Source organism: Ostrea edulis, chromosome 6 (assembly GCF_947568905.1).
Source record: "Ostrea edulis chromosome 6, xbOstEdul1.1, whole genome shotgun sequence".
Lineage (NCBI taxonomy): Eukaryota > Metazoa > Mollusca > Bivalvia > Ostreida > Ostreidae > Ostrea > Ostrea edulis.
In genome coordinates this window covers 76,573,084-76,589,195 of record NC_079169.1, presented here as the reverse complement: position 1 = coordinate 76,589,195, position 16,112 = coordinate 76,573,084, and the positions used below count along the sequence as shown (strand labels likewise).

General features: G+C 32.1%; 1 protein-coding gene across 3 annotated transcripts; it reads left to right on the top strand.

Moving 5' to 3' along the window:
• The first annotated feature begins 2 nt into the window (after positions 1-2).
• LOC125648347 (cell cycle control protein 50A-like) lies at positions 3-15,189 on the top strand. 3 transcript variants are annotated; one of them, XM_048875355.2, is made up of 9 exons: positions 3-99; positions 5,902-6,035; positions 6,714-6,863; positions 7,062-7,272; positions 7,572-7,673; positions 7,837-8,055; positions 8,305-8,470; positions 12,005-12,045; positions 13,579-15,189. In XM_048875355.2, coding segments are annotated over exons 1-9 (1,086 nt in total). In that variant the 5' UTR covers positions 3-38; the 3' UTR covers positions 13,581-15,189. The 3 variants fall into 3 exon arrangements, with proteins under 3 accessions (XP_048731312.1, XP_048731310.1, XP_048731311.1); XM_048875353.2 differs by lacking the exon at positions 12,005-12,045 and adding an exon at positions 9,302-9,378 and having other exon boundaries at positions 13,579-13,716; XM_048875354.2 differs by lacking the exon at positions 12,005-12,045.
• The last annotated feature ends 923 nt before the right edge of the window (positions 15,190-16,112 follow it).

The following is a 16,112-nucleotide window of genomic DNA, read 5'->3' as shown; positions in this document are numbered from 1 at the left end:
ATAGGTGGCGCTTATTTGTCACTGACAACTTCCGCAATATGGCGATCTGTACACCAGGCAGCCAGTCTGATGAAAAAGAAACAAGTAGAAAGCCAAAGGGTAATATTTTAGTGAATTCTAAACAAAAATATCTAAAGTAAAGAAAACCCTTGGAATGTATATATGTCTTAGACACTTTATTTCTCTTTGAAACCAGGAAGGATGTAACGGTAGCCATGGACAGAAACAAAACACTCGACAACACAAAAAATAATGTTTCCTACGACTTTGTGTTGGCATGTAGCTTGTATTGAAAACATATAGAATGTTCTGACATCGATAGAAATATTATCGTCCTACACTGCACATTGAGGGCTTGTCATTTGATGCGACCACAAGATAATGAGTTTGAATTGAAAGAGTCTAAAAGTAGTCTGGCCCTGAGATGTGTGTCCTGTTTTCTATTTCTGGCGATATTTATTTAACCTATCATATTATGATAATGTTTCATTGCATCTTTAATGTTATTCTCTTTAGAGAAGTGGACAGGCATAACCTACATCCACTTCTCTTCGCAAACCTTTATGTTTTGATTCTGGATCACGTGTAAATGCTGGAATGCTTTGACGACATTTCAACTCAAATATGGCTGGATTTACTTACAAGCACTTTATTTTCACAACTTCAACATAAATGAGTGCAACTGACATGAAAAAATTAGCACTTACTGGTAGGTAATCCATTTTCACATGTTCCCAGTCCTGGGTTTGAATGATGTACTTATTTGTATTGTCGGGAGAAAAAACTCGAACATCCGAAGATAATTTGAAAAAAATAATAAAACACACATTCTGGTTCTTGAAAAGCTTTTTTTTGTTTTATTGAAAAAGATTATTGTTGATATCAGTAGGAAAACATGTTTGAATAAAAATGAAATGTCAAAAACATTTACGAGAAGCAAAATGCGTGTTTACTTTTTTTTCAAATTTTTCCAACTTTGAATGTTCATTTTATTCTACCAGTAATAGAGAATTCAAACTCGAGACTGGAAACATGAGAAAATGGATCAACAGCGAGTAAGTGTTAATTTCCTTGTGACAGATACATGCATTTAATGTTCAAGTTTTGGAAATAACTTGTCTGTTAAGTAAATTCAAGCATATTAAATGATATTTGAGTTGAAACGTCAATCAAAGTGTAAACCGTCACCAGTTCTGGCATTTACACATTTTCTAGAATCAAAATGTGAAGGTTTGCAAAGAGAAGTGGGTGTAGGCTATGTCTGTCCACTTCTCTAAAGAGAATACTTTAATGTCTGCTTAGGAATACAGTGTTAAATCTAGGGTGTGTCGATTTACCCAAATAGAGGTCAAATGGAACATATAATTGCTACCTTACATGATTAACTTACATATCGACCTAAAAAAAAAAGTATATTATTTATCAAAGTACGCCTTACAAACTTATACCTATGCTTTGTGGAAAATTTCTTACGTAATAATAGAAAAAAATACTAATAAATTATCAAACAGTGGGATTGTTAGCCGTTATCAACAGACATAAAAACAGAATATATTTTTATCAATCGAAAGAAGGAATAAAAATTTTAATTTGTTAAATTAAATTGGTATTTGAAATAAATAAAAAAATTGAAGAACTCATTACATACAAAAACTATTGAAGAAACAGACTACGATACATCCTATTTACAACTATTTACATAGATGTAGCTAATAAAAATCAAATGCATGTATGCTTGGAATCAATAAGACTACATATTATTTACAACAAAAGTAATTAACATGCACTATGTAGATAAAGCTACTGTTTGATTAATAAATCCTATGAATGACTAAACTTTGCGTATTACCTATTAAACATCAAAACCTGTATTATTTATAACAAAACAACCTTACATGCATTATATAAATGGAGTTCAGTATATATATAAAGCACCATACAAAAACACATTGAATTATTGGAGCTACCAAACACATACTATTTACAACCAGCTTTTTAACATACATGACTTTTTATTTCTCTTTTTTAAAAAATCTATTTTGGGAGGGGGGGTTGGTTGGTTGGTTTCCTGTTTTTATCCTACAGAGACTAGACTTTTTCACAGGCACTTGAAGTATGGATATTACTAACTCCCCCCCCCCCCCCCCCCCCCCATTCATTTTATTATACAGGTAGAAGGCCAATCTCTAAAGCTTACAAAAAGCATGAAACAATTACATGAATCGAAAGAGGGATGAGATAGACTGGAAATTCACACATTTCAGAGATATTCTTGCCATCAAAAAAAATTTATCCAAAAAAAGGGGGGTAGTAATATCCATACTTCAGGTGCCTGTGGACTTTTTGCTTTCTAGCCATGCTGAAATAATTGAAACTGCAAAAGTAATAGAATTTGGATTATAATAGATTGTATTGATAAATACAGTACCCCCTATCATATGCAACTCTGTCTACTAATTTATTGTCTCTTATCAACTGAAATGCTCCTTATACATGGAATCTGTTTCAAAATCATGCCAACTGAGATTAGAATCCTAAATATATTTAAAAAGGTTGCAAAACTTGCACGTACATTGTCTAAATCATACTCTTAAATTTGTGTACTCTAAACACAATTCTAAACAATATTTAATATACAAAAGAGAAACGTGGACAATTTTTTATTTTCTTAAGAATTGTGCATAATCGATGTTCTTTCCGTAAAACAGACTTACCTTTTTAAAGAATAATCAGGAAGAAAAGAATCTTCGTCAAAACTAGTGTTTTTTAAATGTAAAGGTCTCATAATTATGTTCTCAAACACAATAATTTGATTTCTTATTGGTCAATGCAATTTACTCCTAATACGTAGCGATTCTATTTTATGCAAAAATTAGAGGATTAATTATAAAAACGACAATTTCACATATATTGTACACAATTTATTTTTATATATGATATCTATATACTTCAATATGAAATACAATAAATTTTACATATATTGCACACAACTTCATCTTTATATAAATGTACATGTATGACATCTGTATACACTTTGATATAAAAAGCAATATCTTTTTATCTAATATTATGAAATGTTCAAATAGAAATAATTAAATTCATGCATCAATTCATAATTATTTATTTCCATATGTAAACTCATTATTAATCTTTGTAGACTAAGAGACCGGTCAATATTTATTGGGGGGGGTGGGGGGGGGGGGCGGTGCATATTCTATATTTCCATTTTTTAAAAATCCCATGTCCTATCTGAATACTTTTTTTGTGATTTTTAAAAAATGACTACATGTTTTAATATCAAAAATTTCAAAGGTCAAGTATTTTATTGCAAATTGCCTCTAGTATACTCAACTTGGACATGAAATAAAGCATGCACACTATTCAGTATTATTATTTTTTAAAAAGATGGTTGAATTAAAAGTTTGAAATACTTTATATTATATTTTTTGCTCTTTGCTACATTTGCAAAAAAAGTATAGCTGTCCTATCAGTGTTGAAAATAAAAAAGTTGGAAGTCCTATCAGTATGTAAGTCAAAACAAATGTGTGTCCTATTACATTTTGCACTGGTCCCAACCCCCCTGATCCTAACTTTTTAGCTCACCTGAGCTCTGGGTTGTCACTAACGCAAGAATCTGTCCGAGACGCAGAAAATTCATTTGGACGCAAGTTTGTCTGATATGGCGAGTCCCGCGGACAGGTCAGTGATGGTCACAGACTCCGAGTAAAAATTGTAATTTTTTTTAGAAGCCCTGATATTGTGTATCAATTAAAACTCATAGTAGGAAAAAATCTAGGTGAAATGTTATGCTCTAATGAACCGAAATAATACCACAGAGTTCACAGTGTCCCAATCTGACTTGTTAAACTTGTTTGTTTAGCGTCAGTCAATTAGGTGCGAAGTAGAATATAATATTCAAAAGATAATTAGATAACATGCAAAATGAAGAATGTTTTGCCACTGGCAGTTATTTACTCTTATTACTTTATTTAAATTTGTTTGTTTTACAAATCGGGATCTATATTTAAATATGAATGTTGGTCTTCCGATAGCCATTTTTATTGGAATTGAAAGTAGCGTAGTTTGTAAACTTTGATAGGTTTTTCAGATCGTCGGCAAACAAAACAAGTACTCATCTATTTTATCACAATAATAATTTGATTAAAATGCTGTTTAATATTGTGTTGTGATGATAGGAGATTCGGGGAAATAATTATGTTGGCGTGGACAATTAGTCGTCCGAGACCAAGTCACGAATGATTAAAAATAAATCTTAAAATTGATATGTTTTGTACTGCTTCCATTTTAATTTTCTTATATAAAAAAAGACTCATTAGATATCCATGGGACTCATCAAATTTTCATAGGACTCATCAAATTTTCGTGGGACTCAAGCTGCCTATGAACCACGAGTCTGGGACTCATCTTCAATGATTTCTGGTGACAACTCTGCTGAGCTGAAAGCTCAAGTGAGCTTTTCTGATCGCCTGTTGTCCGTCTGTAAACTTTTTACATTTTCGACTTCTTCTCCAGAATCACTAAGCCAATTATAACCAAGCTTGGCCAAAAGCAACCTTGGGTGAAGGGCTTTTAAGTTTGTTCAAATGAAGGGCTATGCCCCTTCAAAGGGGAGATAATCACAAAAATGCAAAAATAGGGTGGAGTCATTTAAAAATCTTCTCAAGAACCACTGGGCCAGAAGAACTGAAATTTACATGAAAGCTTCCTGACATAGTGGAAATTCAAGTTTGTTAAAATCATGGCCCCAGGGGGTAGGATTGGGCCACAATAGGGGATCAAAGTTTTACATAACTAATAAATAGAAAAAAATCTTTACAAATTTTCTCCTTAAGAACCATTGGGCTAAAGAAGTTTACGTTTGCACGAAAGCTTCCTGAGTGACATTTGTAAAAGTCATGCTCCAAGGGGGTAAGATGGGGCCACAATAGGGGATCAAAATTTTACATACAAATATATAGGGAAAATTATGAAAAATCTTCTGAAAAATCACTGGGCCAGAAAAGTTTACATTTACATGAAAGCTTCATGACATAGTGCAGATTCAATTTTCTAAAAATCATGACCCCCGGGAGTATGATGGGGCCACAATAGGGATCAAAGTTTTACATGTGAATATATAGGAAAAATCTTTAAACATGAGCCAAGGTGACTCAGGTGAGCAATGTGGCCCATGGGCCTCTTGTTTATGCTTGGGATTCAATTATCATGCTTAAATTTTCTGCCATTGGTTCCCCCATATTGTTGAAGACACTAGAAAATTTAAGATGTCACAAAATTTGGATGGTATACATTGTATTGCAGTTTTTTGAGAAACATTTACACGTCAATATTTCAGTATCATGCTTATTTTTCATTGATCATCAAACATTCACAGGAGGTACAGGCAAAAACAAAAGCATGTAATAGGAACCACACTATTGGGGGGGGGGGGTTAATTAGTATTGTGTTATATATTCATGCAGAAGGATTACAAAATGTACACTGTTTCATGAAGCTTAGGACAACAATGCCAAACACACTCCCAGCTTCCAGCGTTAGGGAAGCAACTGCAAAATTGCACAAGATTTGTTTTGATGCATAATTTTCACAGAGAATGTTCGTATTTGGACATAAGACATGAGCTGAGAGTTGGGACTTGATATAATGAAATGTTAACAAATACTGCCACATATAGAAGAAAGGACATTCTGAAAAGAGTCTTTCCCTTTACAAATTTGTTGAAAAACCTGTTCACCAGAGGCAAGTATTACTCAGCATGTTGAAAAGTACTTTGGGTCACCCGTCAACAGCAAATGGATGGATAGTTTGAGTTGAAGATGACAAACTCATGCATGAGTAGTATATTTTTCATTTATTTCTGCTTTCTTGTTTTCTGTGTAGATACAAAGTTTAAACAACAGAAGTTGCCAGCATGGCAGCCCATTCTAACAGCTGGGACAGTGCTGCCTGCTTTCTTTGCCATTGGTGTAGCATTTATTCCCTTGGGAATAGCACTTCTTGTCACTTCGAATGGAGTAAGTGTTACAGTTAGCTGAAAAATGTGAATTGCTTAAGAAATATTTATGATTTGTTGGCACAAAGAATTTGAAGTGGATCTTTGCAAATATTAAGCACTCTTTTCACTACTTAGATGAGACTTTCAATGGTTAGACCTTTGATTTTTCAAAGGTTTTGTTCTCTTTAAGTAATCTCCCTGTCCTGACATTTTCCCCATATAAATACATAAATTTACTCTCAATCTCTAAAAGTTTAGTTTTTGAGAGTCACCTGTACTTTGTTTTTTATTGATCATTTTATTTTGGCTCACCAAATTAAAAGATCTGCTCCCCAATGCATCCCAATTATTAATTCCAATCTGGGAAAGTCCAACAAACATGGTCGCCAACTTTTATACATGTACATATAAACCTCTTCATTATAAGAACCTTTCAATAGGATAATGATGTATGCAGCCTCACCGCTGTTTTATTTTTGCAGAGGTATGAATAAATCTGTCTAATGAAGACTTTAGTGAAAATAACATAACCATGGTCTTTCACATAATGTGAAATGAATGTCATGAATTTTAAAGAGAGAAACTAAAAATGAAAATAGATTTCATTCAAAAAGCTTTAAGATGGTTAAAATGTACGAAAATTCAAAGCTGTGTACAAATGTTTTGCCTCAATACACTGTATAATTTTGTATTTCAGGTAATGGAGAAGGTTGTGGACTACACACACTGTTATGACAAATATGACAGTGGTACAACATGTGCGTCAAAGCTTGAATCTCTGGGAACCAATGTATCGGGATATGTTTGTTACTGTGAAGAAACCTTTAGGCTTGATGAGGATTTCCCAGTATGTATTTCATACTTATTTCATAATCAACAAACCACAAATTCTATGTACAATGACATGTATACACATTTGTGACTATGAGACAAAAATGTGCAGAAATAGATATTATTGTATGTTTGATTTTTTTAAATTCAAAGCTTTCATATACAAATATTAAAAGTACATTTATTATATATTCGAATATGGTATGTTTTACAGAAAGATGTGTATATGTATTATGGATTGTCCAATTATTACCAAAACCATAGACGGTATGTTAGATCCCGCGATGACAATCAAATACACGGAGACACGGTATCAGCTAGTACTCTAAACTCGGACTGTGAACCTTATAAAACAAAAACCATCAGCTCCAGTGATACGAGACCCATAGCACCCTGTGGAGCCATTGCTAACAGTCTCTTTAATGGTAAGGTTATGTTAAGAATTTTGTTTGTTTTCAACTTATCCTGAAAAAATGTTATTGCTCTTTCTCTTCAATTGTCGATCGATGAAATTCTGACCTTATGGAAATAAGTAGGGGTACTCCTGCAGTAAAATCTATCAGTATGTCTGATTATGGATATCAATGGTCAGATTCATTGTCCTCTTTTGAGAGGATTTTAACAGAAAGGAATATTTAAATTTGATGTGAACGGTGAATCCTGTCTTTGGTGTTTTATTTGTAAATGATGCAGATATATTGTGGAGCTGTACTTGTTTTTCCAGACTCCATTACGCTGGAGTTCAATAGGAATGAGAATGTGTCCCTATCATCAACTGGGATTGCGTGGTTCTCCGACAAGCAGGATAAATTCAACAACCCTTCTAGTGAGTGATGAAATTTGATTAATTCATCGAGACTTCTGCGATTTTGTCGTGTCAGATTTATCAGTGAGACGCGAGTTTTGCAAATGTTCAATTTATTCAACAGTGTGTGTGTGCGTACATGTAGATGCATAATGTCATTTATTTACAATTAATCTTTTATTAGGCTGGGATGGTTTTACAAACCCCCCAAACTGGAATGATAGAAATGTTTACAACTTGAGCGATAATGTCAACAACAATGGTTACATCAATGAGGATCTGATCGTGTGGATGAGAACAGCGGCTCTCCCAAATTTCCGCAAATTGTACCGAAAAATTAATCATGAAGGAACGTTTGTCACTGGTCTTCCTAAAGGAAATTACACACTTCAAATAGAATACGGTAGAATATTTGCATGTACATGTATTTTCATTGTGTAATGTTCTGGGGAGTGGGGCTCATTAGAGATGAAGTCAATGTTTGGTTTATTTTCCTTTTTTAAAATCCATGTAGACATGTATTTGTAGTCTGTGTAATAATTATAAAGAAAAAGTAGAATAAATTTTACATATTCTTCTCGTTTTGAGACACAAAAGAGATACATGTATATCTGTGTAAGAAATATGAATGGTGACTGTTCTCCTCTTTCAGCTTATCCTGTGACTGCGTTTGATGGGAAAAAGTCTATTATTCTCACCAACACCTCCTGGTTGGGAGGAAAGAACCCCTTCCTTGGAATAGCGTACATTGTGACAGGATGTTTGTGTGTCCTTCTAGGAGTTGTTTTCCTCATCATTCATATTAAATATGGAAAAAAGTGAGTATAAACAATGGAGACAGAAAAGTACCCAATCATTGATTCTATCAATAACACTATTTGTTAATTGTCTTTTTGTGTTACTTTGTTGTAACATTTGGTTTTTTTGGTGGTTTTTTTTTTACTAACATCTGTTTCTATCATTTTTAACAAATTAAGCATGAAACACTTTTATGTTTTCACTTCTGACGCTTGATATTTATGTCATGTTCTGATAAATATATACATGTAAATATTGCATTTTTTCCCCAAAACAATATCTTTTATTGAAATCCATGTATAGGATATACCTTTATAATATTATTATCCTATTATCTTTCCAGTCTTACTTCAGACAGTATTTTACATAAATAAAGTTTGTTTCAACATTGTTGACAAAAATCTCTTTTTAGCATATTTACATTTATTCTGTATCTATTATTTGTTTATCATATCACTTTCTTCAGTCTGGTAATCTTGTAATTAATATCATTGTTAAAACCAATAACTATAATTTTCAAACTACCAGTAATTTTAAAATTAAGCAGTTGAAGTTGGGGCAGTACTCTCTTTAAATATGTATTGCAATCAGAGAATCATACAACATTTATTCAGAAAGGTCTCATCAAAATTACATATTTCACATATCAAAGAAACTTCTTTATTCCATTTTCTAATAGTAAAGTTATTAGGTAATGTACAGTTTATCAGCTTCTAGCTGAATTCAGCAACAGTCATTTTGTATGTGTGCAAATTTAAATTTTGCTCTCATAAATATTTTCCCATTGATACCAGTATTTGAATTAGCAATGTTATTTCATTGGAAATTACATAATGCCACTCTGCCCACAGTCCAGCTCACCCTATCACCAGTTTTGATCCTGACTCTGAGGCAAGTCCACAAAACTGCTAGATTTCTGTTGATAAAGGCAAGTTTATAGACGCTAGTCTCTCTTCGTGTGGTGATTTGTCCATCATATATTCTGCCGTGCTAGGAGGGATCCATGTGATAATTGCTGAAATTTTGTGTATCCTACAGTTCCTTTGTTAATCTGTCAGCCACACATGCACACACCAGTACACCCACCAACCCACACAAATGGTCAGTTTTGTGAAGTACGTAATTTGATCTCTGCATGTTTACAAGTCTGTTAAACTTAGGTACTTCCTGGAATTCCATCCTTTAGAGGTGCTGACCGAGACCTCCAGTCTTTAAGGGAACTCTTTCAAAAATCTTATGTATGAATATTGAGATTTGTGGAAAATTGTTAAAATTTCAAATATTGCATACACTGCAAAACATTACTGAACTCAATTTTGTAAAGAACAGATGTACTGGTATTTTCAGTGTGTGGTTAGATTGAATTAGCTTACAAATAAATATATATATATATATATATATATATATATATATATATATATATATATATATACACATATCCTGATGGTTGTTTATATTTCATTTTGAATGATAGTGAGACTCTCCTTTATATTTATTTTGGTATGGTGTATTTTACATTGGTGTATTTTTGTTTGTTTTGTTGTTGTATTTTTCTTCTTATAGATTTGTTAATTTTATATTCAGTTTTAGTAGTCTTTAATTTTTAGCTTGGATATACATGTACATATACCACCAGGGAAAACTGTTTTGAACACAATATTCTGATATTGAAAACTTTAGAATTTGCTTCTTTTTTTAGTGAAAAATAGTTTTAATTTTTAGTAGAAATTAATTTTATAAAAATCTTAAAACTTGATCCGCAAGATTTGAACTCACGATCTACCCAATAAGCTAAGGTTCTAGGCAAAGAAGTTTATAAGAACTATAAATTTGCCAATGATATATGTCCCCCTTCAAAGAAGAGGGGCATGTTGATTTGTACCATATCTTGAGAACCATTCACTTGATTATAATGATATTTCTTATTTTAGTTGGTTATGAGAAGAAGAGGATCCCTTTTGATTTTCATGTCAAAGAGATCAAGGGTCAATCTACTCTGGACATAGTATCTCAATATCTTGAGAACCCTTTCCTTAACAGACATCAAACTTGGTACACTGGTACATTTTAAAGAGTAGATGACCCCTGTTGATTTTGAGGTCAAAGGTCAAGGGTCAAACTGGACATAGTAAAATATTGTTTCCTATATTTTAAGAATCATTTGCTTGATTGACACCAAACTTGGTACACTGGTACATCCTAAGGAGTAGCTGATCCTTATTGATTTTGAGGTCACATGGTAAAAGGTTAAGGGTCAATCCACTCTTGAGATAGGAAGATATTGTCCACTCAATAACTTGAATGGTTTTGGCACTACTATCAATTAAATTATACATGTGTATAACCCTTTACAATTTTGCACCATGAGGGGCATGCATGTTTCTGAAACATTTCTTGTTCATATTCTTTATAAGATGCAATTATATGTACATATGAGCCTGAATATTTTTCTTGTTTTATCAAACTGCAATAATTCCTTTCATGTATGTAAATCTTGATCAACTATGAAAAGATGTTTGTTGCTCTTGAAAGTTTCTAAAGCCATCTGTTATGAAATATGCATGGCAAAGTTTTGCTGTTAAGTTGTTAAAGTGAAAATGCTTCTGACTAGTGATAGTCATACTGTGGTTTGTGTTTCTCTTATTAAAACATTGCTGATCAAATGCTTGGTGGCTTTTAATTCAAATTCATCCCATGCAAATAGAGTTAAATCACATAATCAGGTTTCAGAAGTTTTATCCTGTTTGTGTTTTCACCACTGAATGTCAATGCATTGCATTCCTAACTATATGTATTCTAAAGACAAAATTCAAAATAACAAGTTTAATATGCCAGAAAACATAGGATTAAGATTTTTGATAGGTTAACTTCACACAGAAATCTCTGTAAAAGTGCTAGAGTGTATGCAGGGAAAATTTTATGTATTTTGCCTTTATTTTATTTTGTTTGTAAAATATTTATCAAGTAATTCTGGCTGATGAAAAGTTAGGTATGCTGAAATGTCTAATGTGGCAAATCACAGACTGGGGTAGGGTCAGGGCACAATAGGGGATGGAAGTTTTACATAAATGTATTAGGAATATATGACATATAAAAAGGTACATGTATATTTAGTCAAAATGATAGGCAAACATCTGTGTAGTGTACTTTAAGGTTAGTTCTTGACATAAACACCACTAAATCTATAACATTATATTGAAGAGGCAAATTTTTCTTTGTTTAAAGCGGGAAAGTGCTTCTTTTAGGGGTTATGATTTCTTGATAGATTATTTTGCTGTCCTCCGCCACACTCAACAATTTTTAAGTATTATTGCTGATCATATAGGTTAATCTTCTCCTGATCAATAAAACGTTTGGCGACATTGTATTTCACTATCATATAAACAACGATTTATTTGACAGCAGATTGTTCTATTTCCACATCTGTGGAGGATGTGTGTTAATGTCGTGTATCGTCACACTGTGTTTCACACATCCATCGAGTTCCAGTTCATTCCCCTTTGCCGTCTTAGGAAAAACAATGCATGTATCAATCCTCTGTTCAAAATTTGTAGATTTGATGATGACGAAGCAGTAATTGGTATTAAAAACTACTGTAAGTTTTAATGTATGGCAAATTATCGTGTGTATTCCATAGGTTGGGTTTTTATAAGTTATATGTAGTATTATAATAGCAAAATCTGCTATCACTTCTCACTTATAAAATTGCTTTGTTTGGCACAGTTATGTGCAATAAAAATAATGAATATTTGATACTTATCATTACTAACACTGCATATCATTTTAAAGAAATTTTATGTCACAAATAAGATAGAAGTCAATGTTTAAACTCTTATCACACTGAAATTAAATTTACTAATCCCTGCCCTGCTTATTGCATCTTAATGAGGAATTTAAAACTACATAAGCTATAAAACATTCCGTTATTGATGTCAGTATCGTGTTCATATGTGTATGAAAGGTGTATGTGACACTTTTAAAAGAAATGAATTTCATTCTTGGAAGCACATGGAGGTATGAACTGCGATGCTTTACACTAATATATAGCGTGTTAGCGCTTCATGAAAAGTATGCTGACCTGAAGGACTGTAGTTTGTACCCAGATGTATTTTCAAAAATTTTAGTTTTTATATTTACATTCTACTTAAATAGACATACTCAGGTTCATACATGAATTGTTCACAATTACAGTGCATTCATTTCTTTATGAGGAAATATTCATATTACAAATTGCATTTTCTTCCATGAACTAACCAATTTCAGCACGCGACACAATCCATTCATATTGACTATGAACGGATTATGAACTAGTTTAAAGCACGCGACTGAGAGAGTGTAATGATTTGAAAAAAATACAACATGTGTTACAAAGATCTCGCAAATTCACACCTTGGATTAAAATTGTAAACTTATATGGATTATCATCCCAATCTTGAAGTCTCCTAGCTCCAAAATACAGTGCACTGTGCAATGTTGATAAAAGGCAGGGTAAGACGAGGTGTAACATCTGTGTTTTGACGTATGTCACAATACGACTGTGACATAGGTGGATCTTAGGAGTTTGTTTTATGCAACAAAATATTTCCTGACTTATACAAGCAATGTTAACAAATGGTGATTTAGTAAATGAATATAAATATAAGAAATGAACATCACTTTTGAGCTGTTATGGTCAATATGAATGGATTTGGATTTCAATCAAATCAAATCCATTCATATTGACCATGAACAGCTCAAAAGTGATGTTCATTTCTTAAATGTCATCATTACAATTTGTAAAAATATATATTTATATAACAAGCAATAGAAAGGATATTGTGTAAACTGCAATTGCACTATACTCCAGTTTGCATTTTCACCTGCTTCTTTATGTATTGGTAGACAAGGGCACATAGAATACAGTTTATAATTTCCAATATATATATTATATTTTCATATAATATATACATAAATTATACTTATTGTACTTATATATACCTTGAAATGTTTTTTATATGTTTGATGCAGTACATCTGATTTTCTTTCAAAATTTATTTTGTTTAGTTCTCAAATTTTTCATTCTTTGTATGAAAAATTCTCTCTCTCATATATATACATGTACATCTAAGCATTTTTATCTGTTTTGCAGAGCATCTGAAATGATTAATGTCACTTCCAAAACACCATTCTAAGACAACCGGGAAAAGAACTCCACCTCATTGTTACAGCAGGGCTTAGCAGAGATAGGGTTCTCTCAGTCAGCTGGAATACTGTGTTAGAGTTTGACAGAGTGATGTAGAAAATACAGAGCAATCTCAGGCTGTCAGGGAACAATAGAATTAGACTGGATGTATTTTGAATTTGACTTTCATTAAGGAGCATAAAAGTGCTGACTCTAAGGCTCCCAGTGCTCCAATTCTTAAGCTAGGCGATATTTATTTTTCTCACATTTGTAGATAATTTAAGAGTATTTATTGGAAAAACATGGTGACCTGAAGACCGTTACCATCGTACTGACTGTCGTACTGTCAGATGTGTCTCTCTCATTTATAACGGAGAAATATTTTCAGATGCATCTCTGTTTATATATGTTAAAGGAAGGATTTAAAAACTTCCAAGTATTTTATTGTATTCATGTATGCAGATTTCTGGGGGGTTGAGTTTCATTGTGTGTTTAAAGTCTTAGAGTACACATAATATTGCATGATATATTTTTTCTGATTTCTTTACCTCCCTTCAAACAAAATTTTAGGATCTTGCTTTTATTTCTAGTCATATACTTGTACTCATACATTTGCTGACAGCTGTTCATTTTACTATGTGTATTGTACTGTTAATGGATGTATGTGTATATAGCACTAGGAAGAATTCTACAGCTCATTTTCATATTTATGTATAACAAGAAAGCCCTTGAAATGTTTCAGGTAGTTTGATTTTTGATTAATATTTGATTATTGATATAGAGATGAAAATTTTAAAAAATATTTAAAGGAGGTAATCAAGCAGATCCACTGAGCTGTAGGCTTTTCATTAACAATGTTGCCACCATAATTTACATGGGCTTCATGTGTTTTCTTTCTACATATAATGTATATATATATTAACGGAAAATTAAGCACTGTGCTCTGAATTGTATTATTTATGTATCATTTTTGTCAGCAGTTATTAAAACTCTAAATTTTCTTGTATTAAAAATTGTGTATAAATTGTGTGGTTTTTACCTGAAATCCATTTTCTATATTGTCATTACTGGAAAGAAATTCCAAGCTTCTCTAAACAAAAGCCTGTTGTGTTTCTACAAGGATTGATTCTGTGTATATAGTACATGCTACATGTAGTATGAGTGAGTTATGAAATGTTAAATGTGAGTTTTTTTTAATATGAACATTCCACTCCAGTACTTTTATGCATCTTTTTACTGAAAATGTATTGATAATTATTCATAAAAATACTTCAACAGCATTTTACAAATAAAACAAAAAACAAGAAATGATAATTTGTCAATGACAAGTTGGAAAGCAAAGTTTTACTACAATATAATACAAAAAAGGTATTTTGAAAATTTCTCCTACATATTATGTACATTAATTGTAGAATCGTCAGGTACATTTGGTGTGTGCAATAATGAAATTACTTTGTTGCAAATATATGACTGCAGTACGCAGTATTATGACTTTTTTTATTTTTATCCATGTTTATGTGATCTAGAATTGTGATCTTTTATGAAATGATTAAACTTGTGATGTAAAAACAAAACAAACAATGCTGTTAATATTTTTTCATCTTTAACTTGTTAAAATGGCTATTATGATCAGCATCTCATCTTCTGCTTGAAATGTAAAGGGAAGTACAATGTAAGTACAGGTCTCTATCGTCTGACTTTCCTGTTATTTGAGGTTTTTCCCCAGATGGACTAATAAAGCACTGACTGATTTTCTACGTGCAACTCAAATATAGAGCATTTCAGAGAGTTTTCAATAAATTACCATAAATCACTAATATCGATTGACAAGAATACCTGAAAATGAGATTCTCGTGAATAATTAGGGTCCCGCAATAGGCACGTGATCAGCCTGTGTATACATGCATCTGTGCAAATGCTTCTCTGGACTTTCTATTGCTATCCCTGATTCACGGTTTTCTTCAAGATTTTAATTTTCACTTTTAATGATCAAAATCTACTGTCTAATATGTTTTTAAAAGATTTCACATAAAAATTAAGTTTGTACATTATCACGGAAGTTCATTATTTGTTTTGTAAACAAAGATTGCGGTATGTTATTGTTTACGAAATTTTCAAAAGAAATGGATATCGATCTAAGTTTTTATAACTTTCACATTTCAAGCATTCTTCGGATAAAATGTTTCATCTAAAAGTTGAGATGTGCGACTATGCAAAATTAAGATGCTTTATACATGTATTACAACATTGATATGTCACTTGTTTGTTTGTATGCATAAAAAGACTCGAGTCTTTGTTTACATAACGCATATTTAAGGCTAAAATATAGATTTTATTCTTGCATTCAGAAGGTTAAAATTTTGGTTGTCAACATTAAATGAGTTATACTTTTAATATTAAACATCAAAAATAAAAACTAATTTGTTAAAAAATCGTGAACCAGTCCCTTTAAATTTATACATAAACTTATTGATATGGATTACAAGTCAAGTTTGAGTTTG